The following is a 24,768-nucleotide window of genomic DNA, read 5'->3' on the forward strand; positions in this document are numbered from 1 at the left end:
GGGCCAAAGTCAGAGAAATCAGAAATGAGGAAGAGATTGCAAGTGAAATGTTGAAAGAGAGAGGTAGCTATTGAAGAGTAGCCATTACATGCATTGTATAATTTCAGAGGCTCCCACCCAGCTCCTCTCCGTTTATAGGACACTGAAACCCAGAGGAATGCAGTGCATCACTTACCTTCCCCCAACCAGGTTAGTGACTCACCCAAAACTTATGACCCAATCACCCCAAGCCCAGAGCTGTGTCTTGTAAGGTACATTCTCCCTAAACTGTTTCATGCATCTCCCTGATCCCTTCCACTCCCCACACAAATAATCATTTTTATAAACAAGTTAGTTTTAGGGGAAATTGCATTCTGTTATAATTTACGTGAAAAGTATGTTCTCATTTGACTTTTCCTTTTCAAGCTTACTCATCGTATGTACTTAAACCAGAATTTAGTAATCCCCTTACACAAAGACACATACACACACGCACACACACACACACACACACACACACCCCTATATTGCTCTGCACTCTTCCCATGAGAAAGGAAAATTTTAAATATAATGGTTATATTAAATCAGCTTGAGTTTGGTGTGTTAGCCTTTGAATTACCTTTGCCAGACTGTTAAGAAGCTTCAGAGAGGTCACTGTGTCACTCAGTGTCAGTCAGAGACAATAAAGCATGCCCTGTATATTTTGTGAGAAATGGGATTAAAGCTTTAGGGAGGTTTTCTTTCACACTAGCATCCTTTTTCCCTCTGCTAGAAGTAACCACATGACTGCATAAGACCCAGGTCAGGGCTCAGGGAGGTGGAAGGAAATACTCTCAGCATTTCCACAGTGGCAGTTTTTTATTGATGATAAAGTTATGGACAGTGTTATTTTAATTAAGAACGAATTTTTTGCTAACAATTAAACTTTCTATATGGTTTCTGGGTCCATAGATTGGTCTGTGGCTATCTATGTAAATGGCCATTTAACAGTAAGCTGTATTAAAAGAAGATTGTATGTAGGATTTCAGAGCTTCATGGAATTTTAGATCTGAAGGACCAGGAAAATGCCAGCTAATTTGTCACATAGGGTTTTTTCATATTTACTCATTCTTCATACCTTTTATACATTCAATGATTGTTTCTCTTTTTTTCAGCTATTTTGCATGTTAACTTTTGCCAAACTTTGAAACCCTCTGAGGAGAACTATATTGCTCTGTCCCCAAAATATTTATATTTGAGGCCTATCTTAGAGAAAATTACATCTTAAAATGTTTTTCACTTAAAATATCTCTCACCATCCTGGGTGCAAGGCCATTGCGGACGAAGGCAAAATCCTTCTCTGCCACTACTGACCTTCATCTCTTTGGTGGGTAGATTTTGTATTTTGTTTTTCTAAACAAGGGAAAACAGTTATAGTTCCACCTCCTATGTGCTTCCTCTTGTCTGTGTTGTAAGTTCAGTATGTGCACATATGTAAGATTTCAAGTGCAAAAGGAGAACAGAGTAGGAAACAGATTTTCACAGTCCCCGTCTGGGTCCTTGCGTAAGTGCCAACGTAAAGCTATTCACTGATCAGTGAATAGTATCATGTTGCCTGGCTCTAAGGCATTTGAAAATCCAAACTTAATAAGCAGATCAATTGGGTGGGGGAGTTGAGATTATTGTATGGCATTCCAATGACATGCAGTGTTGTCAAAACCTTTTTACTCCAGAAATAAAATTACAGGAGGCATATAGATACCTTTCAAAATGTCAGGAAAGGGAGTTGGGGGGGATTTAGTTAAGAATAGTGAAAATATACCAAGTATCACAGGAAGCATGCACTGAGAGCATCTGGGTATCTCAGGGTAAAGGGTGAATTTAATGTGGGTCAGGGAGGGGGAGGTCTGCCCTGAATCCAAGCAGGTAAATGAATTAAGCTGAATGTCTGCAAAGAGGGGACTTCTGGGTAGAGGTGTGAGCTCCTGGGCCAAGAGGGAAGTCAAATTACTTAACTCCTCAATTTTTAGGGGCTTATAATAACTGTGTTTTTATTCCCCTTCAGAGCATAGGGCAACTTGAGGGTTAAGTCTTGAGGGAATCATTCATATCCATTTCTCTTTCTGTCCCACTTATTCAGCTTATATATAAGGGCTAGTTTGGGTTTAAGTTAAGATTTTACACATTTCTGGGGTTTCCCTGCTCCCATCAAATTTATTGCCACCAACTTACTGATGTCTGAAATTGTTTTTTTAACTTGAGACAAAGCATTCCATTCTATAGTTAGAGATAATACTATAAATCTATAAGGACTATAAAATTTTATATAATTATGTAAGATTTCTATAAATCTAGAAGACTATAAATAAACCTGTTTATTTAACACATCGAATGGAATTTGGCTAAACTTAACACTTACTGGGTACCTGTTCTGTGCTTGGTACTGATGAGGAAAAGAAAAGATGAGCAAGTAAGACCCTGCTTTTCCATGACTGGGCTGAGGAGACATGGAAATCATATAGATAGTAATTACAGTGGGATACTACTTCCAGGAGAACCAAGATCTCCCTGTATCTTTCTCACCACTGGGTTCCTTGCATTTGTTACAGTGCCTGACTCATAACCAAGGCTTATTATTTTTTTAAGTCGATGGATACAGGGATGACTAGTATCATAAAGACTATAAAAAATGGTATGTACAAGGTACAGTGTTGATGCAGAAGGTGGAATGAACAACTTGGCCTTGGAGGGATGCAACACAGATAAGGAGAGTCTTCATGGGAGATATTGAATCAGCTCATGAGAGAGGAATAGGAGTTGTCCAGAGCTTCCAGAATGGTTTTCCAGCCAAAAGAATTAGTGTGGACAAAGGCAAGAAGGTGTGAAGTGACATGGACATTCAGGGAGTTGTAAGTAATTTGACAACCCTATATAGTAGAATAAAGGCAGTAGAAGAATTTTGGCAGGTGAGGGCCTTCATAAATAAGTAACATTTTTGATTCAAGTCAAGGCAGATGCTGCTAGGTATCAGTGTGGGCATGCAAAATAAGGACCAAAGGAAGTTGTTTCCACCTCACACTGTCGTGGTCTCTCCCCTTGCGGGGCACAGGCTCCGGACGTGCAGGCTCAGCGGCCCGGACCGGGACACGAACCCGTGTCCCCTGCGTCGGCGGGCGGACTCTCAACCCCTGCGCCACGAGGGAAGCCCTCCATCTCACACTTTTAACTGGGGTTTATCTTGTTTACCTTCAAAAGTATTGGGATTTGGAAACTAATTAGGGAGGTATGTCTTAGTATAGAAACACTAGAGCTTGATGAACTATACCAATACTGCTCCAGTGAGATTTTATAATTTAGAAAGGTATTAAAAGAAGGATTTTGTATCTTCAAAAGTTAGAGTTTCATTACCAGATGATCATGTAAATAGATAATACCACTTTACAAAGGGATCTGTCATTTAATAAGTGGGCTTTCTGCCTGGTTCCTTTGAACAGTGACATCATATAGGATTTAAAATAGTTGATTTTCACATAACTTTCCAGAGAACCGTCCTGTGTGTAAATCAAGGCACACTTGGATGGGTGAGAGTTCCCCTACCATAGGAACATGACTTGGATTTCTTGTACTACCCGTAGGGTGTTTCATTATTATGTACATAAATTCACTAGAAAGATTGGGTGGAATGAGTACTTCCTTCAGTTTAGATGTGTAATCTCTTTAGTTTAAAGAGAAGATCTATAATGGAGTTTTTATTTTGTTTCTTTGGACTGTTTTGTGAAGCATATTCCAATATTAAATGAGCCCTACGTGAATAAAAGTGAGTTTCTTAAACTTAACTTTATTTTTTAAATTTTTTTTAACATCTTTATTGGAGTATAACTGCTTTACAATGGTGTGTTAGTTTCTGCTTTTCAACAAAGTGAATCAGTTATACATATACATATGTTCCCATATCCCCTCCCTCTTGCATCTCCCTCCCACCCTCCTTATCCCACCCCCTAGGTGGTCACAAAGCACCAAGCTGATCTCCCTGTGCTATGCGGCTGCTTCCCACTAGCTATCCACCCTACGTTTGGTAGTGTATATATGTCCATGCCACTCTCTCACTTCGTCACATCTTACCCTTCCCCCTCCCCGTATCCTCAAGTCCATGCTCTAGTAGGTCTGTGTTAAACTTAACTTTAAATGTACCTACTGACTATTAGCATCTTTAGGGTTGTGCTGAGTTGAAATTGATAGAAATGCTACCCTTCTTTCTTCCCACTTATAGTTCAGCTACTGCTGCTGTTGTTTTCTTCTCCTTTCATTCTGTTAATTTTTGGATGAAATAACTCCTTATTCTGCATGTTAAGTTTTAACGTACGTTCTCCACTTGATAGAGGCTTTAATTTTGAGGGAAAGGTTCTTGGCTGATTGCGTTAGTTTAGGAGTTCTAGAATAAGATGTTTGTGGGGAGGGGCGGCAGAATCCTGTCATTGATTCTCTCTTTATAACTGTGCCCTTTTAGCTGCAACCGATTACCTGTGTAGTGCTTCTGGCCCTGTGCAGACTGAATCACAAGGAATAAACTTTACATAAAACATTTATACCAAATGTTTGGTATGCTGGCAACGTAAATCAACAACAATATCCATTATAAATTCATCCCTTTATCAGTACTATCTTGATAGAACTGATCCCGATGTGTGGGAATTTGAACACTGCTTCAATACATCTAGCCCTGGGTAATTAATTATTCAGGGCACAGAGAACCTGGCCCCTGTGCTGTAGAGTAATTCTTCCTGGTCAGCGTTAACTCCACTGGCAATAATAAATAGAAAAAGTCTCTAGTGATGCCAGTATTTTAAAGTGATTAATCATCTTTCCCCCCTTCGCCTCCCCCTTAGTTTTCTTTAACTAGGATTTTTCAGCAATAAATCTTTAACAATACAGGTAGGAATTGTTCTGTAATTAAATTTTGCCCTGCTGAATTTCTTACCTTTTATGTACGATTAAAAAAAGTGTTACATTTTAAGGGGCTCTGATCAAAATTCACACCAAGAAAAATCCTTTTATAGAATACTGAGACATTCTCTATGGAAGATTAAGCCCTTGATTTTGAATATTAGATAGAGCACATATTCATAAAAATTGTTCATCAGCACCAGTTGGGGTGTCAAATATTCTGAAGTTTTTAATTGCTTCACTTTCTTGCATACGGGTTGTCTGTATTAGGAAAAGTCTGACATATACATATGTTCCCAAACTGAGAGAATAATGACTTATTTCTTAACTTTCAAATAATGGATGTGAGCTCTGTAGGAAAGGGAGATTTTTCGTCCTTTTGTGGTACACAGAGTGCACTTGCAGAAATGGCAGGTAAATGCCTGACCGAGAAAAACCATGTATTTTCAAATAATGCCCTATAGAGCTGACTAGCCATCATGTATATTCTGGGAGACAGGGACAGATGTGACATATCTGTTGTGACACACTTCTGTACCACCAGTCTGTGGCTCGAGGTGACTCCTGTCCGTCCTCTGATGCTTTCCCTTGCTGCAGGACAACACAACGACGCACGGATGAACCTTGCCATTGCTCTCACTGCTGCCAGGTATGGGGCTGCCACGGCCAATTACATGGAGGTCGTGAGCTTGCTCAAGAAGACAGACCCCCAGACAGGGAAAGAGTGCGTGAGCGGTGCGCGGTGCAAGGATGTGCTCACAGGTATGCGAAGGCTCAGGCAGGGAGGGATTTCTTAGCATCTAGCCTTGCTTATATAAAGACTGAATGATAATTTTTCTGTCACTTCTCTTTTATTGAAGCGAGATTTCAGAGTCCTATTAATTATATTCCTTATTGTCAACAATGACTGGTTTCACGTGAAAATTTTCCCTTGTAGGACCTGGCAATTTTTCCTCCTTGTGTTAAACAATAATGATGATCATGATAATAATAAATGCCCACAAAATTCCCACAGCTATGAATGCATTCTGTTTTCTTTACAAAAACATGTTATTAAGAAAATTCACTAATGTGCCAAGTTTCAAAGTATCATTTAGGTGACATAAGCAGTGCATTTACCTGTCGTTAAAGTCAATCACTTTAACTTTGGTGAGATTTTCATGCCCGTCCAGTTCTATGGCCGTGTGGGCGAAGTTTCAAAATTACATCGTTTCCTTCAAAACCAGCACTGTGAAATATATCATCTCACAGCAACACTGCTCACACATTTGAGTTTTAAGGAGAAAGCGGCTAATTTACTCACTTTCTTCCTATTTGGCACTTTAATGCCGGGCATTTTGCAAACTAGAATGAGAGCTGAAATGAAAAAGTGGCATGTTTTTCTTCCTGCGGTTTGGACTTGGTTTCAATAAATTTACTCACATGCGAACCTTTTGTGTGGCTTCTCAATGACTCTGGTTGCCCGTGTCACTTAGTGTGGCATACAGTATACTCCTCCATAGGTTAAGTTAAGAGATGAATTAATAATCCAAAGCGTCAGTGAGCAGAGAAACAAATGGGGTGTGTGATTGACGCTGCTTTCTTTCACAGGGGAGGAATTTGATGTAAGAGCCAAGTGTGTTATCAATGCCACGGGACCTTTCACAGACACCGTGCGCAAAATGGATGATAAGGATGCCGCAGCTATCTGCCAGCCCAGTGCTGGCGTCCACATCGTGATGCCTGGTTATTACAGGTACCCGTGTTCCCCCTCGGCCATCGTCGTCCGAGAATGAGGGATGCAAGAAATGGTCTACATTTATTCTTGTAGCACACCTTTCTTACTAATAGATGGTCTAGCTCACTGTTCAAATGAGAAGAAATGAGTAAAAAAAAACAAACAAAACTCTTCCAAAGCACAAAATACAAACCAGGCTTGTGTATTTCTTAGCTTTTATGGCAATACTCCTTTCTATGAGTTAGTGATTTGGCATCTATTTTTGTACTTTTTTCAGTGTACTTAGCGTCAGAGGCTAAGCCTTACTATTTTTGAATTTTAATTTTCATTAAAACCCTAAAAATAATTTTGCAAAAATGTCCATGAAGGACATTTTCATTAAGACACTAAAAAGTTAATTTTATAAAATACCCAGATTTGCTTATGAAGAATCTGAAAATGAGGACCACTCAAGTATTCTTGTTTATAACTTTTGAAATGTGTTTTGAAAAATACTATAGCAAGTAAAAATTGGTTATTATTTCTGATTTATCATATTAACAAAGATAATCACAGGTAGAGAAATAGATAAAGATAGAGGTGAAATAAGAACAGCTATTAATTGAAAATCATTTAAAAGTTAGGTGATGGGCGCATGAAACTGAGATTTTTGTGTGTGTTTGAATTTTTAATATTTTTTTATTTTTAATAAATTAGAAAAGAAACATTTATGTGATCCTAACTAAGAAATTGATAACTATTACCCCTCATGTACATTTCAAGACATCTGGGGAAAAATTCGTGTGTCTATGCTGAGTATGGAACATTTTTATTTCTACATGTGGTAAATCTAATAGGCAAACTAGTACATAATTCTGTGAAATAATGATTTATGCTCAAGGTATTCATTAAGACATTATTTGTAGTTGAGTAATATTACAAACCACTTCAGTTTCTAACCTTAGGAGAATGGATAAGTAAATTATGGTGTACCTGCACAAGGGAGTATTATATGTTCATTAAAAATTATAATTATAAATAACATTAGTGTCCTAAGAAAACGCTAGTGATACAATGTTAGTTTAGAATGGAGGATACAAGATTGTATGTGTAACACGATCTAAGCATTATATAAGTATATAGAAAAGAGATTAAAAGAAATATGTTAAATACCAATGGTGATTATCTCTAGGTGATGTGATTATGGGTAAAAAGGTAATTTCTAGGTAATGTGGTTAGGATGAGAGCTATCTCTTCCATATTTTAATAACTTTCCATAAAAGATATATACATTTTTCATATTTGATGAAACATATGTACAGATCCATGATATTTCATTTAATATCTGCATTCTTCTAGAATGCTATCCTGCTATGTAATAGATGATACTGCCTTATTAATTATCAGTTTTCCAGTAACTAAGTCTTCTTGAAGAGAGTCCAAGGTATACCTAATTGTACCAAACACACTTCTAATGAGAAAGATATTACACTTCTACCAAGAGGAATATTAATGAAATTTCTTATCCACCAGCTTCCAAGGTTTCTTTGTCATTTTCTAAATGTCTACGTGTAATTGGTAGACAGTCATTAGTATTTTCACTTAGGACTGGAGAAACCAAGGTGCTTCCAGTCTCAATAATAAAAACTTATGCAGTGGTGCTTAACAGAGTTTTAAAAACTGCTAACAGAAGTTTAGTTCAAATGAAAAGGAGAGAAGTAAATATATGTACATGTTGCAAATGTTTCTTGTATATAGAGAAGTTTTCAAAAATAGTTCCAGACCCAATTATATACATTTATTTTGTGTTGGGTAAAAATATGCAAGGCCAGCTAGTTTGTAAGTTTTTTGGAGTTTTTTTTAACGTTTTGTAGAGTACAGATGTAATACCTAAACTATAGACACACACATCACCATAATCCTTACATTTGTTTAGATCTTACTTGATTCAACATATTTTCCTGTACATTCTGTTTCGTATCTTCTTCACTGTTGCCGCATGATGCCAGAGGACACTTATTAGTATTCTGTATTATTCCCTGTGTTATTTCTGCCACTTAATAATGACATTGTTTGGGACAAGCCAATTTATTCTGCAAACCTTAGTTTGCCTATCATTAAAATGGGAAGGCATTCTGCTCTTTACAGTACATAGACAAAGACAGTATGAAGAGTAACTTCAGGTGATACCTTGGTAACGAACTTCCTGTTTGTTCATCACTTTACCTCTTGCCAACTCTGTGACTTTGGGAAGCTGCTCATTTCAGCTTCTGGTTCCTTATCTCACGATAGTACCTATTTGTATACATTTTGACAATGATTCTTTATTTACTTTTTATCTGTTTTCTTGACTGCTATATCCCCAGCTCCTGGTATATTATCTGGCGCATAATAATGACCAGTAAATATTTTTTGAATGAATCCTACTAACTTTTTTGTGATAACTTGCCAAATTGAGATTGTTGCTTTTTTTTTTTTTTTTTTTGCGGTACGCGGGCCTCTCACTGTTGTGGCCTCTCCCGTTGCAGAGCACAGGCTCCGGACGCGCAGGCTCAGCGGCCATGGCCCACGGGCCCAGCCGCTCCGCGGCCTGTGGGATCTTCCCGGACCGGGGCACGAGCCCGTGTCCCCTGCATCGGCAGGCGGGCTCTCAACCACTGCGCCACCAGGGAAGCCCTGTTGCTTTTTTTAATTTAAAATTTAATATAATACCTATAAGGGAATTTTAAATATATAGATTTAAAATATAAAAACAAAATGTGATTCTTCATTTTACTGCCAAGATAACCCCTGTAGACAAAAATAAACAAAGATAATCACTATAGAAAAATAGAAAGACATAAAATGAAAAGTGAAAGCCTCCATCTTTTCCTCATGCCCCCAACTTCAGTTTTTGATAACATTTCCTTCTGATTCCTTCCATAAAATTTTGTGTTTATATTTGCACCAATGTATATCCTCTTAAGTTTTTTTTCTTGAAGGAAGTCGTGCTACCCATATGTCCTGTACTATGCTTTATAATATGCTAATAACAGAGCAGATAGGTGGTTTTTAAGAAATATAAATATATATCACCTGCATGTATAATAGTATTTTCAAAACAGAGTACCTTTCTTAATCCTAAAAATTAGGCATTAGCTTCGGGCCCCTGCCCATAAGTCATGAAAGTGTTAGTCACAGCTGGGTCTATTTCAGTCTAAGATGCAGTAAGTGATCTCATTCTACTTTGGGAGAAATTAATATCTCCATTTTTAGCACCTTGAACTACAACCACTACACATCCTGTGGGAAACCTTAGAGGAGTGGTCTGGCAGCCCAGTTCCTGTTCAGGCTCTGTTTCAGATGAGTCCCTTGGTTTGGGATTACAGCCTGGGTTAAGTGTTTGGTCTCTCTTTCAGCACTGACCTTGAGCAGCTGTATCGCTGGCATCCCAGAGGGATGTTTTACTTTCCATATCAAGTCATTCTCTTGGGTGGGTTGGAGTCAGGAGATCTCAGCCTGAAATGGTTCTCTGGATTTCTCAATCTCACTCAACAATTATAACTCAAGGGTTCTTCTAGGTCCTCAGAGATGAGTCAGACCTTCTGGTGCTGCCCTATAAACCAGCTGATAATAACTTAAGGCCTAGCATTTCAAGTAGAACCTGATCAGTTTCGCAATGCAATGAGTTCAGGAACTACTGATTTATCGACTTTAGGCAGCTAAATGGAGAGTGAGGACCAGGTATGCAGTGTATCCAGCTGGGCTATTTTCAGGGTATCTTTATGGAATTTATTAAGCTTGTTATGACCCTAACTAACATTCCACATGTGGAATTATCTTGTGCCATGGTAGCAGCTTTCTCTCTCTCTCTCTTTCTCTCATTCTGGATTGTTTTTAATTTCATAAAACTCAACACACAGAAATCATTTACTTTTGAAGGCACTAAGAACATTAAGAAGGTATTAAGAGCAAATCTGGAATTTTCATCAGAGTTGTGGGTAGATGCTCTTACAAAAGCAGCAACAATACACCAAATGACTGAAATACATGAAAATAATCATCTCCTCCTTTTAGCCTACAGATGCTTTTTATTCCTGACGAAAGGTCAATTTTTTTTCTATAACGTGTATGCATACTGCTAGCTCCAACACTGATTGCTAAGTAGTTAACAATAAATTGATTTCAGTTTAAATAAGGGTACTTCAGGACGGCAATGGTCTGCATGAGAAAAATGTTCATTAGATCTAATCCTAGACACACATGTAAATTAGCAGCCAGCTTTTCCTGCTGATGTCAAGTGAATTATACATACTGAGGAAAGACCTATGCCTCACCGCATTGTATATACCATCACTATAGTTGATAGCCATTTTCAAACTTTTGTGCCACCTTGCAGAATTAATCATTTGTAAGAAAACAAACTTTTCCCTAAGGGTGAGTTATGAATTAGGTAATTTAGAACTGATGAGAGTTATTTCCAAGTGGATTCTTAAATTTTTATACCATTCATTAATAGCTTTGGCTTCCCTCTGTGCTTGTTAATTTTATGTTTGACACATATGCCTTCACTTAAGCAGTTGATTCTCTACAGGTTCCAGTTATGTGTGTGTTGGTAACCATCACATTCACCCTTTAAACTGCTTTTTATTGCACTGAAAGATTTTAAAAGATTCAGTAGTTGTGCTTTTCTAACAGCATTTCATGTCTCAGTTGCTGAATATTATAATTTTATGCTGATGTTGATCAAGTTTATTGAGTTAGACACATAATATGATATCCGGTCCATAAAATGATGATATATAAAACATACCAACATGTAATTTGTTCCTTAAATATTAGAATATGGAATTTATCCTTTTGTTTCAATATAGCACTATTTACCAAATTAAAAGTTTTAACTCATGAATTAATTTCTAATCACAAAATGACTTATTTAATCTAAGGGCATATCAACCCAAGATCAAATTCAGTGCTTACAAAACATTTTAACTAGTTTCTTTTAAGATCTTTAGAGAGTTTTATGGCAAATACAGAGAAAAAAATATAGGCATACAGAGACTGAAAATACTCGATATTTGTAGTTTTCAATGTATTTTTAAAAAGTAAAATTATTTCCTGTAAGTAACCCTGAGTGAAGATGAGATCTTAGCTGAAGGTTTAAATGATTGACACACTTCTGTGGTGCTTTTTGCATGTGCTTAATAAAATAACTGAGGCCTACTCTCTCCTGTGTCTCATGTAGGCTGCAGATAGTGATTTCTTTCTGCAAGGCTGTGTGGACATGGCAGGCATTTCATGGGGCTGATGGGTCTTTGCAAAGAAATATTAGTACTCCTTATGGTTTAAATGAAGAAGATACATTAGCTAAGCTGACTGTAGGTTTCTTTTTCATAAAAAAGCCATTTTTGTTTTGCTTTTAAACAGTATTTAGACTCATCCTTACACATTTGAATCTGAGTTTCATTTTTTTTTTTAATTTTAAGGGAATGATAAGCATAAATAGTTGACCGTATGCCCTTTAAAATATGTGAGTTTGGGGCTTCCCTGGTGGCACAGTGGTTGAGAGTCCGCCTGCCGATGCAGGGGACACGGGTTCGTGCCCCGGTCCGGAAGGATCCCACATGCCGCAGAGCGGCTGGGCCCGTGAGCCATGGCCGCCTAGCCTGCGCGTCCGGAGCCTGTGCTCCACAACGGGAGAGGCCACAGCAGTGAGAGGCCCGTGTACTGCAAAAAAAAAAAATAAATAAATAAAATAAAATATGTGAGTTTAAGAGGGATTTCTTGAAACCAAATAGAATTATATTTCCTATTCAAGAAATGTTATTAATAGAAGCTAAAAATATATTCACAGAAAATACCTTTAACATTGGCTCCTTGTGAGAGCTCAGTCAAATTGAAACAGCTGTCTGAAGATAGTAGTGTTCAACTGTTTGAAAGGGACACTTGCAGATTCCTTCTACTGCTTTAGCAGGACCTCCACAATTTTAGAATGGTTCATGGATACATTAAAACAAGAGTTTCTCATGATTTAATAATACAGCTGAACAGATTTTTGTTAACGTTTATTTACACTTGCCTGTTCTTTCAAGTGTGTTTCACAGTTTGGTTTTAGAATACTAAGTAGGTATTAGAAAAATTCTTGATTAATATTTTTGAAGGTTTTACATAGTCTGTCAGAAGAGGCGTCCTTGAACCTTAATTTAGCAGCATAGTACACCAGCATCTTCTGCCTATTTAAAGATTTTCATTGCTAAGATATTACTCTCCTTTTTGACCTTATATCCCAGTACACTGTTATTTAGGTAGTAGTAGAAAACTGAGCCCTTTTCTCATGGATGCACTTCTTGAGATTTCTGTAAAATTGAAATAAAGTAAGAAATCTCATATTTGATGAAGTGGTACAAGCTTATTCAGGCACAACGGAGTAAAGAACTTTTTGATTACATTTTAGTTTCTAGAAAATTAGACCCTTCACTTTTCTCATGGACTTCTGAGACCTTAAACTGAAAGACGTGCCAGATGTCAAATGTCCCAGGAAAATACTTTTCATAGACTTGAAAAAAGGTTGAGGAGCTATCCTTTATTGACCATCATGAAAGAAATTATAGACATTTATACTGCTGACATTATTGATGTGAATGGTCCAAGGGATATAAAAACCCAAACAACTGGAGATGGAAGTCCACTTACTTAATTTACCTTGCGTTACTGAGTGGAGAGGCCTGAGTTCTGCTGTGGAATATTATTATTATTATCACACTTGCCCCATTCCTTTTGTGTTACCAGAATTATTTTTTCTTTTAGGAATTTCTAGATTAGGGTAGTGGCAATAAAAGTAACAGTTCATGTGTTTCTTGTTTGTTTATATGAGAATTAGTGAATAAAAGAGTTTTTAGAATGCAGATTAAGAGCAAACTTCGGCTAATTTCAGAAATATATGACCCTTCTTTTTATCCCAGCCCGGAGAGCATGGGACTTCTTGACCCAGCGACCAGTGATGGGCGAGTTATTTTCTTCTTACCCTGGCAGAAGATGACTATCGCTGGCACCACCGACACTCCAACTGACGTCACACACCATCCCATTCCTTCCGAAGAAGACATCAACTTCATTTTGAATGAAGTGCGTAACTACTTGAGTTGTGACGTTGAAGGTAACTTATGAAGTTTATCCTCCCACTTTTATATCTCCCAAACCATTCCGGCTCTCACTGGGTAACTGCCATGTGTCCAGTCTGACTTGTCTTCACACCTGGCCGCCTCTGACTCTTATGTGCTGACCACTTCTTCTAGAAGGTTTATGAGGGCCAAGTTATAACACAATAGGAAGTTGCCTTTTTTCCCTCTACTTTCCACATGCACGTGAAACACATACCGTCCTTTTCTGGTCCTTTCTAATGGCAAGATTGGAGTGCTATTACGGGAGCTCTAAACACCCATGCTCTTCCAGAAGAGTATGAAATGTTTTCCTCGCTATTTAATTTCTAGAGCTTGGGAAGATCTGATTTACAGATCTAGGATATCCATAGGAAATAATTAATCAGAGAAATGAGAGGATAGAGGTGTGTATTCTAAGAAATTTAGTGAGCTGTTATTATGTGGAAACTGGAGTATTAACAGTGGATTTAGCTAAGAAGAATAAGTATACTTGTTTTAATTGAAAAAGCCAAAGTTTACTTCTTTCCAGTGCTAACCTGAGCATGCTTTCTTTTAACTTGGATGTCATAGTACCTTCTTTTAACTTGGATGCCGTAGCATTTTCTCCAGTGGACATAGATGGTAAAATGCATTTTTTTTTTAAATCCGTGCTAGTTTCAGAAGTTTCTCAACATTATTTCCTATCTCAGTTAATAGCCTCATCATCCAACTAGTCACCCAGGCTAGAAATGGCATGCTTATCTTTGCTGATCCTTTTCTTTCCACATCCAGTCCAACTCCCATCAATGCTCACTCTGAAGTATCCTGTAGATCCCCTCTCACTTTCATTACTCTGGGTCACACCTGTGTCACTTTTCACTTAGAGTTGCACTGGCCCCCTAACTTGCTTCCATATATTAGGTCTCTGTCCCCACCCAGTCTGGTCCTTCCATCAGAACTCTCTAAAACACAGTTCTGATCATCACTTCCCTGCACAAAAATATCCCTTTGATATCTCATCATTAACTTCAGGAAAAATTTTAAACTATCTCATATGGAATCTAAGGCTTTCCATGACTTGTCTTTGCAGGTTTATATTCAACTACTCCACTTACGTGCATTCAATAGTTTAATCATATTGCATTACTTACTATTTCCAAATCAGGTCATGCACTTTTAAACCTTCATGCCTTGTTTACTTAGGTTGAAGTGTTGCTCTGGGATGTCTTTTCCCCCAACTCCTCATTTTGGCAAAATACTATTTATACTTCAGAAGCCAGATATCTTTTGTAGTCCCCTAGAATGCTGGTCTAGTATATCACAACATCATACAATAGGTAATAGTCTAAGATATATTCTTACTTGGAGCTCCTTACGGGTAAGGATTCTTTATTCAGTTACAAAGCTTGTTATATATCTGGTATGCCACTCATTGTTTTAAATCAAAATGAATTAGTAATAGGTGCTTTCAGGGTTTTTGATGCTGGTAGCAATTTGAAAATCATTCTATATTAAGGTAGAAAGTTTAAGATTTTTGAAAATAGTCTTCATCTCTTTATATCAGGAATCTCCTATAATGTTGGCTTCAATGGAGGACATGCAAAGACACAGTTTTTGTCTTCAGCTGGCTCACTAGCATCTATGAGTCCTTTTTCCCTAAAGAATTTTTTTCATTATGTGATCACACATTTACAAACAAACAAACTGCTTTAAAAAATGGTTTAGGGGATTCTCCTAGTTTAATTGATTGATCCATATTGTATAGTTTTAGTTTCTTCTAATTTCAAATAATGGATGTAATTTCATTTTGAGTAGATTCTCTTTGGATAGCTATAATAGTAGTATAAATGTATTAAATGCACGTAATTGAAATCTGTGTGGCTAAATTTATACTCTTTCACACACAACACTCAAACATAGTTGTTTAAGAAATAGTCATGCCCTGTTTAATAGCCATACTTATGTACTCAAAATGCATTTCAATTTCAGCTTTTTTTTTCACCTTTTGCAAAGTAGGAGGAGCTTCATCTGGGTATGATTGTATTTTAATGTATTGATTATTGTTAATGAATCCTGCTTCATTTCACATTTACCTGGGTATGATATTTGTTAAAAGTGGGTTTATATTGGGCCATAAGAACAGGAAGTTTAGATTGTTAGAGCAAGAAATAAAATTAATTCAAGAGCAGAGAGCTATAGTTGACAGTTTCCAAATTCTTAAAGTTCAAACGCACTAACGAGAAATCTAACTGCTTATACGGGATGTGCTGGGAACACGTGTAGGTTCCAAAAGGCTGCTGTGTCCATATCGTGGGTGGGGATTTCCATCAGTGAAATGAGCCTTGAACTGGAACAGAGACTGAGCCTGTACCCATCATTTTTATTCTGCCTATTAATAGGTAGGAGACTTGGGGGCTTCCCTGGTGGCGCAGTGGTTGAGAGCCCGTCTGCCGATGCAGGGGACACGGGTTCGTGGCCCGGTCCGGGAAGATCCCACAGGCCGTGGAGTGGCTGGGCCCGTGAGCCATGGCCGCTGCGCCTGCGCGTCCGGAGCCTGTGCTCCGCAACGGGAGAGGCCACGGCAGTGAGAGGCCCGCGTACCGCAAAAAAAAAAAAAAAAAAAAAAAAAAAAAAAGTAGGTAGGAGACTTGGTAATACCTGCTGGGACCTGCTTGGTCTATAGAGGTCTTTTCGGTTAACGTACCTTTTGGTAGTCAGGTTAATTGGTGAAACTAACAAAGAGTTTTTGTCAGTTTTGATTTTTGGTAAAGCGGATTGAAATTAATATGTGAGCACTGTAAATCAGGCTTTTCCTCTGGTGCTCTCGGGACTCTTGAGATTACAGATTCTCCAGGTAGCAAATATCCAGGGTAAAAGCAGAAGTGACAGCTCTTTCATGTACTTCATTTATTTCCCTGTGCTCACCCTCTATCACACTTTTCTTACTTATCAACTTATCCTTTTAAAAGCAATGAATCAGGGCTTCCCTGGTCGCGCAGTGGTTGAGAGTCCGCCTGCCGATGGAGGGGACATGGGTTCGTGCCCCGGTCCGGGTAGATCCCACATGCCGCGGAGCGGCTGGGCCCGTGAGCCATGGCTGCTGAGCCTGTGCGTCCGGAGCCTGTGCTCCGCAACAGGAGAGGCCACAGCAGTGAGAGGCCCGCGTACTGCAAAAAAAAAATAATAATAAAAAATAAATAAAAGCAGTGAATCAGCAATGATTCTTTATGGTTTCTTTTCATTCTTATTTCTACTGGACTGAAGGCCTCAGAGTATATGAGGAATTACCCTCAGTCTTGGTAGAGTGCTAGTTAGCTAGAGTATGTCTATATCTAAAGTAAAGACATTCAAATTTGTATTTTTTCCAAGGAATTTTGGTGAAACCCGATACTCTCTTCTATACTGATGAAATGTGAAAGAGAAACTCAGCTTCAGGCACCATTCAGTTTTTTTGACTACATGCTGTTGCTACACATATTTTAATCTTTCCATTTGTCTGCAGTGGGTTATGCATGCTTTATTTTTTAAAACTCTACTGTTATTGAGCGCTTTTTATGCTACACACTCTGCTAAGCATATTGCTTATATTATCTCTGATTCCTCGTAACAACCTTGTTAGTTTTATTTTGTAATTCCCATTTTATAGATGAAGAAACTGAGGCTCAGTGACTTTGTTTCCTTCCCATAGATCATTCATGTTGGAGCCATGATATTGAATGCAAGTCAGTCTAGCTCTAATACTTGCGCTTCTAAATATTATGCAGTATTCCAATTGGTAGTCCCGGGTTTGTCGCATGATGTGATATTATATCCACTAGGGAGTGGATTAAGCCTCTCAGTTCATTTCATGGAAGCTGCCAGACACCTTCAAAATGATAGTGACCTTTGCTCTCGACTGGCCTTATTTGGATTTGAATGTTAAAGTAGAGGAGGTTTCATTTCTCATAACCAATCCCTTGGGCCAAGCAGTCTTCTCTACAGATTTAAAAAATAAAAAATTTGTGTAGATCCTAGAGGAAATACTTTTGAAATGGTTTGTATTCACCAGGGTTGAAATAATCATTTTAAAAGGATTTATTAAGTGGATGAATAAGTAAAATTCTGACAACAGTTTCTGAGCCTCCCCAAATGGCTATATCCTTGAGGAAAAAAAAAGTGTCAAATCTTAACACTCCATGCTGTTTGCAGCGGCTGCCACACTTCTGCAAAATGCATCGGAACAATTCTGAAAAGCATTTTGCCTGTTGGGAATAAGACCATGTCTTCTTTTACGATTTAGAAAGCTTTCCATTCACAGGCTGAATTTTCTAGATTACTTGTTTGTTCTTTTCTGAAACGGGTAATTGATAGTTGTGCAGTGTGTATTGGGTTAGGAAGAAAAATGATCTTTTGAAAAATGTATCATTAAGTCCGCTGGGTAGAGGTTAATCAGAAGGACGCAGTGGTGAAACTAAGCTGTGACTTAAAGGGATTGAAGAAGACAGAAGATTTGCAGAGTGCTTTATCCATGTAGTTCTTCTGGAGTGCTTCTCTAAGCAGCTTCTCTAGTTGTACACAGGTTTTCACATATGCAATTAGTAGTGTTTATAGATTGCCTGTTATTCAATTAACAACGGAGCTGGCCATATCAACTCACTGCAGACCTGCCTTTTCACTGCCAGAGATTGTACCAGGGTTATCAACTTACACAGGCTTGGATGTCTTCCAGCTGTTTAATTATAGTGTCACGCGCTTTGCTTTTTCTAGTTTCATTAGTTTATAAATGTAATATGGTATCTTATTTCTGTGATTAACACTTCATTTCTGCAGGTTACACATGCTGGTAGAGAAGGTATTGATTTCTGACACTGTTTCCCCTGTGTTCACTTAGATATTTTCACATGCTTTTCATTGATTATTTGAAAGTGGCAAACATGAGAAAGAGCACCCCAAAATGTATGGCTAAATAGCTGATGTGAAGCAAAAGTGCACATTTAGCTCTTATATTGTTACTTCCTGTGGGCTCCATTTTCTATTAACTTTTTTTATTTTTTATTTTTATTTTTTTGCGTTATGCGGGCCTCTCACTGTTGTGGCCTCTCCCGTTGCGGAGCACAGGCTCCAGACGCGCAGGCTCAGCGGCCATGACTCACGGGCCCAGCCGCTCCACGGCATGTGGGATCTTCCCGGACCGGGGCACGAACCCGTGTCCCCTGCATCGGCAGGCGGACTCTCAACCACTGCGCCACCAGGGAAGCCCTCTATTAACTTTTAAAACCAATACTTGTCTTGCCAAGTTTTTTAAGAATAAAAATATTAATTTTAATTGGAAACAATTTTACAGCACTTAGTCTTTTCAACCTGCTGTGAAAAATGTCTCTTCAACTTTACTATTTATATTTTATTCTTTATATATTTTATACACTAAAACCTGAATGAGTTATTTATCAGGGTTGTAATAAAAATAATTCTTAAACATGATGGTAGAAGGACTATTTCATTTCCTTACTATCCTTCTGAAAATATCGACAAGTACTTGTATACATTCTGGAGTACTCATGGGATTTTTAACATCTGGACAGTTGGCACTTAAAAATCAGAGTGGCATGGATTTATATACACTAACAAATGTAAAATAGATAGCTAGTGGGAAGCAGCTGCATAGCACAGGGAGATTAGCTCGGTGCTTTGTGACCACCTAGAGGGGTGGGATAGGGAGGGTGGGAGGGAGACGCAAGAGGGAGGAGATATGGGAACATATGTGTATGTATAGCTGATTCACTTTGTTATAAAGCAGAACTAACACACCATTGTAAAGCAATTATACTCCAATACAGATGTTAAAAAAAAAATCAGCTGGGTGAGCCACTCTCATAAGTAGTGTTTAATGAGAATTTTTCTCAACTTTAATAGTAGTGTTGTTTCCTGTCAACTTGTTTTATTAAAGTATTCAGTTGTTTTAAAAGAGGATATCCAATTGTTTAAATATATAGTCATTAGAAACCTAAAGTCTAGCATGTTGACTCAGAGGCCAAAATATTATTGCTTTTGATTTTGTAATGTCAGCTCTTGTTTGATATAAAAAGTTCAGAGAATGTTTTAATATGCCATTTCATATTTATTGATCACGATACATGACTCCTACTTGGTACAGTATTTGAGGTACTGAGAAATACTAGAATTGACATTGCCGAAGACTTTCAACGTGGTGAGGAAGATGCAACAGTAATGCCATTTTGTTTAGCTATCTTGACGGTATGAGGACCAGGAAAATCAAGATGAATCTTTGAGCTCTGAAGCATAAAATCCTTGAGTTATTTTCTTCACGTGTTATACCATGGAGAGTTCAAGTAGGTGATGTTCACTGTCTACTCTTGGCTACAACCTAAATGATAGAACCGATTTCTGGGTAAGAACTTGAGGGTAGGAGTACCTAATTTAGTACAGATATTTTCATTTCTTTGAATTGATGAGATTAGTAGGAGAGGAGGATACTTTGAAATGGTAAATATGGAACATGTTATGACAATATAAAGTATTTTGAGGTGGGGTGTCTCATACTATTACAGCAGATTATATTCTCACAGTCAAATTTCACTGAAAGGAAGCTCCATTGAAGACATGGGCAAGGTGGCCATGGGGGAAATACCCAGCTTGATGATCAACCAGGACAAGTCTGAGATCTACCACTTGGTCGTTTTACTCTAGAACTGCCTTATGCAATATTATAGCCTGTACATGTGCATATCATGTGGCTATTTAAATTTAGTTAAAATGAAATAAAATTTGAAATTCAGTTTCTCAGTTGCATGGACCACATTTCAAGTGCTTAATAGCCTCATGCAGCTAGTGGCTAGTGAATCAGACAGTTTAGATACAGAACATTTCCATCACTGCAGAAAAGTCTATGGAGCAGTGCTGCTTTACAGAAGCTAGAGGTATTTTCATAGACATTTAGAGAAGCACTCAATTTATTAGAGTCATTGAATTTGTATTTTTTGTTTTTTGTTATTATACAATAAATAATGTATTATCATGTAAAAGAAGATCTCCAGATATAAGAAGCCTCAAGAGGTGATTAATTTAGTGATTGAGTAATGTCTTTAGCGAAGGGCCCTTATTTCTCTTCACTCCACCACCCCCCAGGTAAGCTTCATGCTATGGTTGTTTGCCCCATGGTTACAATATGGCTGCAGCATTTCCTGGCAATTTTGGAAGGTTCTCTATGCTATCTGTCCACTGCTTTTGAATCTCTTTCTAAAGAGAATTTTAATTAGAGTTTGTTTAACAGTGCACAAGGTTTCCACTGTGTGTGAATAAGTAATAAAGAGAGAAACCTGTTAGTTTAGTTTGTTGCTGTCTTTTCTACAAGAGGTTAGAATTCATGTTTCATGTGTTTAGCTATGCTGTGCCCTGTGGGCCTAGTTTATACCCATAGCCCTGACTGGTCATTACTTAATTTGGATGGTAGAGAGGTAAAAAGGGCTTTTATTCTTCAGCAGCAAATGGCATTTTGAATAATCCATAAAAATCATTAAATCTCAAGGTTGGGAGAAAACTGATAGATGATAGATCACCTGATCCAACCACACTTTAGTCTAATAACATAAAAATGCTGCAGGCTATGAAGCCTGATTCATACTTGAAATATGATTTAAAATTTGATTATCCTTAAATGAATCTTTTTAAATAAATATAATCCCAACATTCATCTGATATAATTCTCAGGCTAAAAAGCTGAATGCTAAGATATCAAGCAAAATAAATTAAGGTTCCTGACATGTTATGAACTCTTCCTGTTAGTGTTTTCTTTTCTTTTTTTGAGTATCAATTTCAAAAGTAAGGATTAGAAATGGTATCAGTATACATAATGTTTTATTTAATTTTCCTCCATGAATGAAAAACTCAAGTGTTTTAGTTTGGTCTTTTCGTTTCAGACAGTACAGTTTCATAGACGTATTTTTCTGCCTGTTATACCAGAAAAGGTAAAGCATTTGCCACAAAGATTATTTGCATGTGCTTTAAATTTAGAAAGTCTAGTTTTCCACAGAATAATTTTAAGATCAGTCAGAAGGCTCTAAGAACTGAAACCAAATTCCTGATCAGCGTGGCTACCTAAGGAATTTCAGAGAACACACTCTGCAGACTTTGCAGTGACCACAATGACGTTCTAAGTGGTTGGCTAAGTTTTATTTTTGACTCTGAGGGCAATCTGAACTCTAATGGAAAATAGTGGTAATTTCCTAGTTAAGCTTTTTGTAAAGATTAAAATATTGCATGATTTATGTTGAGGTTTTACAAGACTTTTGTGGAATTGTGTGGAGCAAGAATTAACCCCCATTCCATGGAGGCCATCAGAATCAGACATACTGAAGAGGATGCACCCTTCAAAGGGGCAGATCTAGGGATGGAATCCCTACATTGAGTTACCAGTTATCAAGACTGCAAGCCTTAGGCTTTCCTCACCAGTTTATGCGGTTTACTCTCCCTTTGTTTCAGATTCAGTGTTGGGATATGGGTTTGATTAAACACCCCCATAGAGGTGTATGGGTACCTCTTCTTTTGGATTATAGTCATGTTTAGAGTGTGACCCTTAAGGAGCTAAGCTAAAATATGTCAGATTACCTTAGTTGAAGTTATCTTTACCAGAAATCTTTTTTTCATTTGAGATCAAGATGGAGAGATTGTCATGCAGTATTACTTGTTTTTAGGATCTTTCCCCTGTACTTTTTTTTTCTTTTCTTTTTTTTTTTGACTAGTCCAATATACCAGTCACATTAAAGAGTCTTTGTGACTCTTTACACAAGATTTAGCTAGATATATATTTAAGTACTTTTCAGAGTCTGCTGTGTCTAAATGTGTAGGAGGTTCACTGTACAAGAACACAGGACCAAGGGGTGAGTGGGATCTGAAAACCTGACTGCCCTCTGCTCCTAATAAGTATCCTTGTCTTCCCTGAGAAGAGATAGCAAGATATACTCTAGGGGGAAATGTAACAAGTCATGTCTTTTGGTTTGTTTTTATTTTGTTTCTGCTTTGTTGTTGTTCTTTGTAACTACTGCAGATTGTCCCAGCTGAGGGTTGCTAACATTTGTTTCTTTTGTTTCCTCTTTGGGACCCATGTCAGTGATTTTCCAGTTCTTTACTTTTTTCGTCCAGGTTATCTTTGTAGCAAAACAATTCTTTGAGTTTTTCTTGTAACTTACCCACTCATTTAGTTCTTATATTTAACGATATTCCCTTCCTTTAAAAGTACATATTCATGTGTTCCTTTTACTGAACTCTTTTCTGCTTTCTAATCATTTTAGTTTTGTTGAGCCGTCTTTGAGTAATCCTCTTAACCCTTGGCATTGATCCTTCCCAGTAAGAAGAGGGGATGTCCTGGCAGCGTGGAGCGGTATTCGCCCCCTTGTTACAGATCCCAAGGCTGCAGATACACAGTCCATCTCCCGAAATCACGTCGTGGATATCAGTGAGAGCGGCCTCATCACTATAGCAGGCATGGCATATTACCTTGTTGTTTGGGTGTGCTTTATATCTAAAGCAGCTTGAGTTAAATTCTCATATCAGAATCCCTTTTAATGCTAAAGAACAGGGACTTTTTTTTTTTTTTTTATGATTCTGAGTAAAATCTTATGCATTGCTTTGCCACATTTATTATAAACAACAGGTGAATTTTGTTATTAATAAGTTGATAAATGTTTAATTATAAGAAAAACAAGGTGTGGTAACCTAGTGAATTATTTATCAATGTATTTGTAGGTGGAAAGTGGACAACCTATCGATCTATGGCAGAAGATACCATAAATGCTGCAGTCAAGACCCACAATTTGAAAGCAGGACCAAGTCGAACAGTTGGGCTTTTCCTTCAAGGGGGCAAAGATTGGAGCCCTACACTCTACATCAGGCTTGTCCAGGATTATGGACTTGAAAGTGAGGTGGGCATGCATTGCCACATCATCTTACTCTTGACCTAATCTCACTGTTGCCAGTAACAGAATCGGCAACCATGTGGCCTCCATGATTTCGAGTTTCCTGTTGCTGGGTTTGTTTCTGTCTGTGTACTGTGGGAGTATGGGAAAAAGCACTTTTTAGGTGCTTTAGTCACCTAAAAAGCAATGCACGTTTTGGTTTCTGTTTTATAATCTGGAGTTTGTTTGGCTTGTTCCTAGCAGACAGGACCTCCCAAATTCTTTCTGTCTCGAGCATAATAAGGAAGGCTGTTCTTCAGATGTGATATCTGGAGCAGAATGAAGCTGAAGCTTCATCAGTCACTGATACAGTAATACATGTGTAGTAGCATTAGTGCTGGCCTAGGCATTCAGAGCCAAAGTATTTTCCTCCCACGAAATCAAAATCTAACACTCTTCTAGGATTTTTAGTTACAGGCTGTAAAAAAAAAAAAAAAACTGACAAGATAAGCATGTACATTGTTTTGCTTTGTACCTAGAAGCTATTGATATTCAGAGAACCTGCCTGATGCAGTTTTGTTTCCTTAGGTGGCCCAGCATCTTGCTGCCACCTATGGTGACAAGGCTTTTGAGGTGGCCAAAATGGCAAGTGTGACGGGAAAGCGGTGGCCCATTGTTGGCGTGCGTCTTGTGTCAGAATTTCCATACATTGAAGCAGAGGTACGTGAATGGCCATATGGAAATTTCCTGTCTGCCAGGGGATACCTTTCATCTGTTTACTTTTCATCCTCTTTAGAAATAATATATAGCTAAGTTTTAATGTGCATACATCAGCTAAAACCTGGAGTAAAACGTCTGCCCAGCACAGTTCCTTTCATTTCGAAAATTTTAATTTCAACTCTGAAGTGATATTGATAGTGGTAACAATAATAATAGAAAATATGGATTTCTTTCTCCTCCGTGGAGCTAGCTCAAATCTTACTGATTCACAGTTGTTTGCACCTTTTGAGAACTTGTAGCTCCTCAAGTTTGTACCACTCACGCACTGCCTGATGCCATATCTTGACTTGACACTTTATATTCATTTATAATTCACTACACTTTAAAAACATGGGTGTCCAATAAGCATTTTGTTGTTGATTGAAGGCAAGACTTCTGTCAT

The 24,768-nt window shown here is 37.9% G+C and overlaps 1 protein-coding gene across 5 annotated transcripts in view; it reads left to right on the forward strand.

Annotated features, from left to right (window-relative positions):
- GPD2 (glycerol-3-phosphate dehydrogenase 2) overlaps positions 1 to 24,768 on the forward strand; it is a 134,998-nt gene that overhangs the window by 94,250 nt on the left and 15,980 nt on the right. For all 5 annotated transcript variants that reach the window (XM_007123705.3, XM_028478171.2, XM_028478167.2 and 2 more), the window contains exons 7-12: positions 5,500 to 5,664; positions 6,493 to 6,637; positions 13,540 to 13,733; positions 23,060 to 23,194; positions 23,458 to 23,633; positions 24,195 to 24,326. In XM_007123705.3, coding sequence (XP_007123767.1) covers positions 5,500 to 5,664; positions 6,493 to 6,637; positions 13,540 to 13,733; positions 23,060 to 23,194; positions 23,458 to 23,633; positions 24,195 to 24,326 — 947 coding nt within the window. The remainder of the gene's footprint in view (positions 1 to 5,499; positions 5,665 to 6,492; positions 6,638 to 13,539; positions 13,734 to 23,059; positions 23,195 to 23,457; positions 23,634 to 24,194; positions 24,327 to 24,768) is intronic.

The sequence above is a fragment of the Physeter macrocephalus genome, chromosome 2 (genome assembly GCF_002837175.3).
Source record: "Physeter macrocephalus isolate SW-GA chromosome 2, ASM283717v5, whole genome shotgun sequence".
NCBI classification, from domain to species: Eukaryota; Metazoa; Chordata; class Mammalia; order Artiodactyla; family Physeteridae; genus Physeter; species Physeter macrocephalus.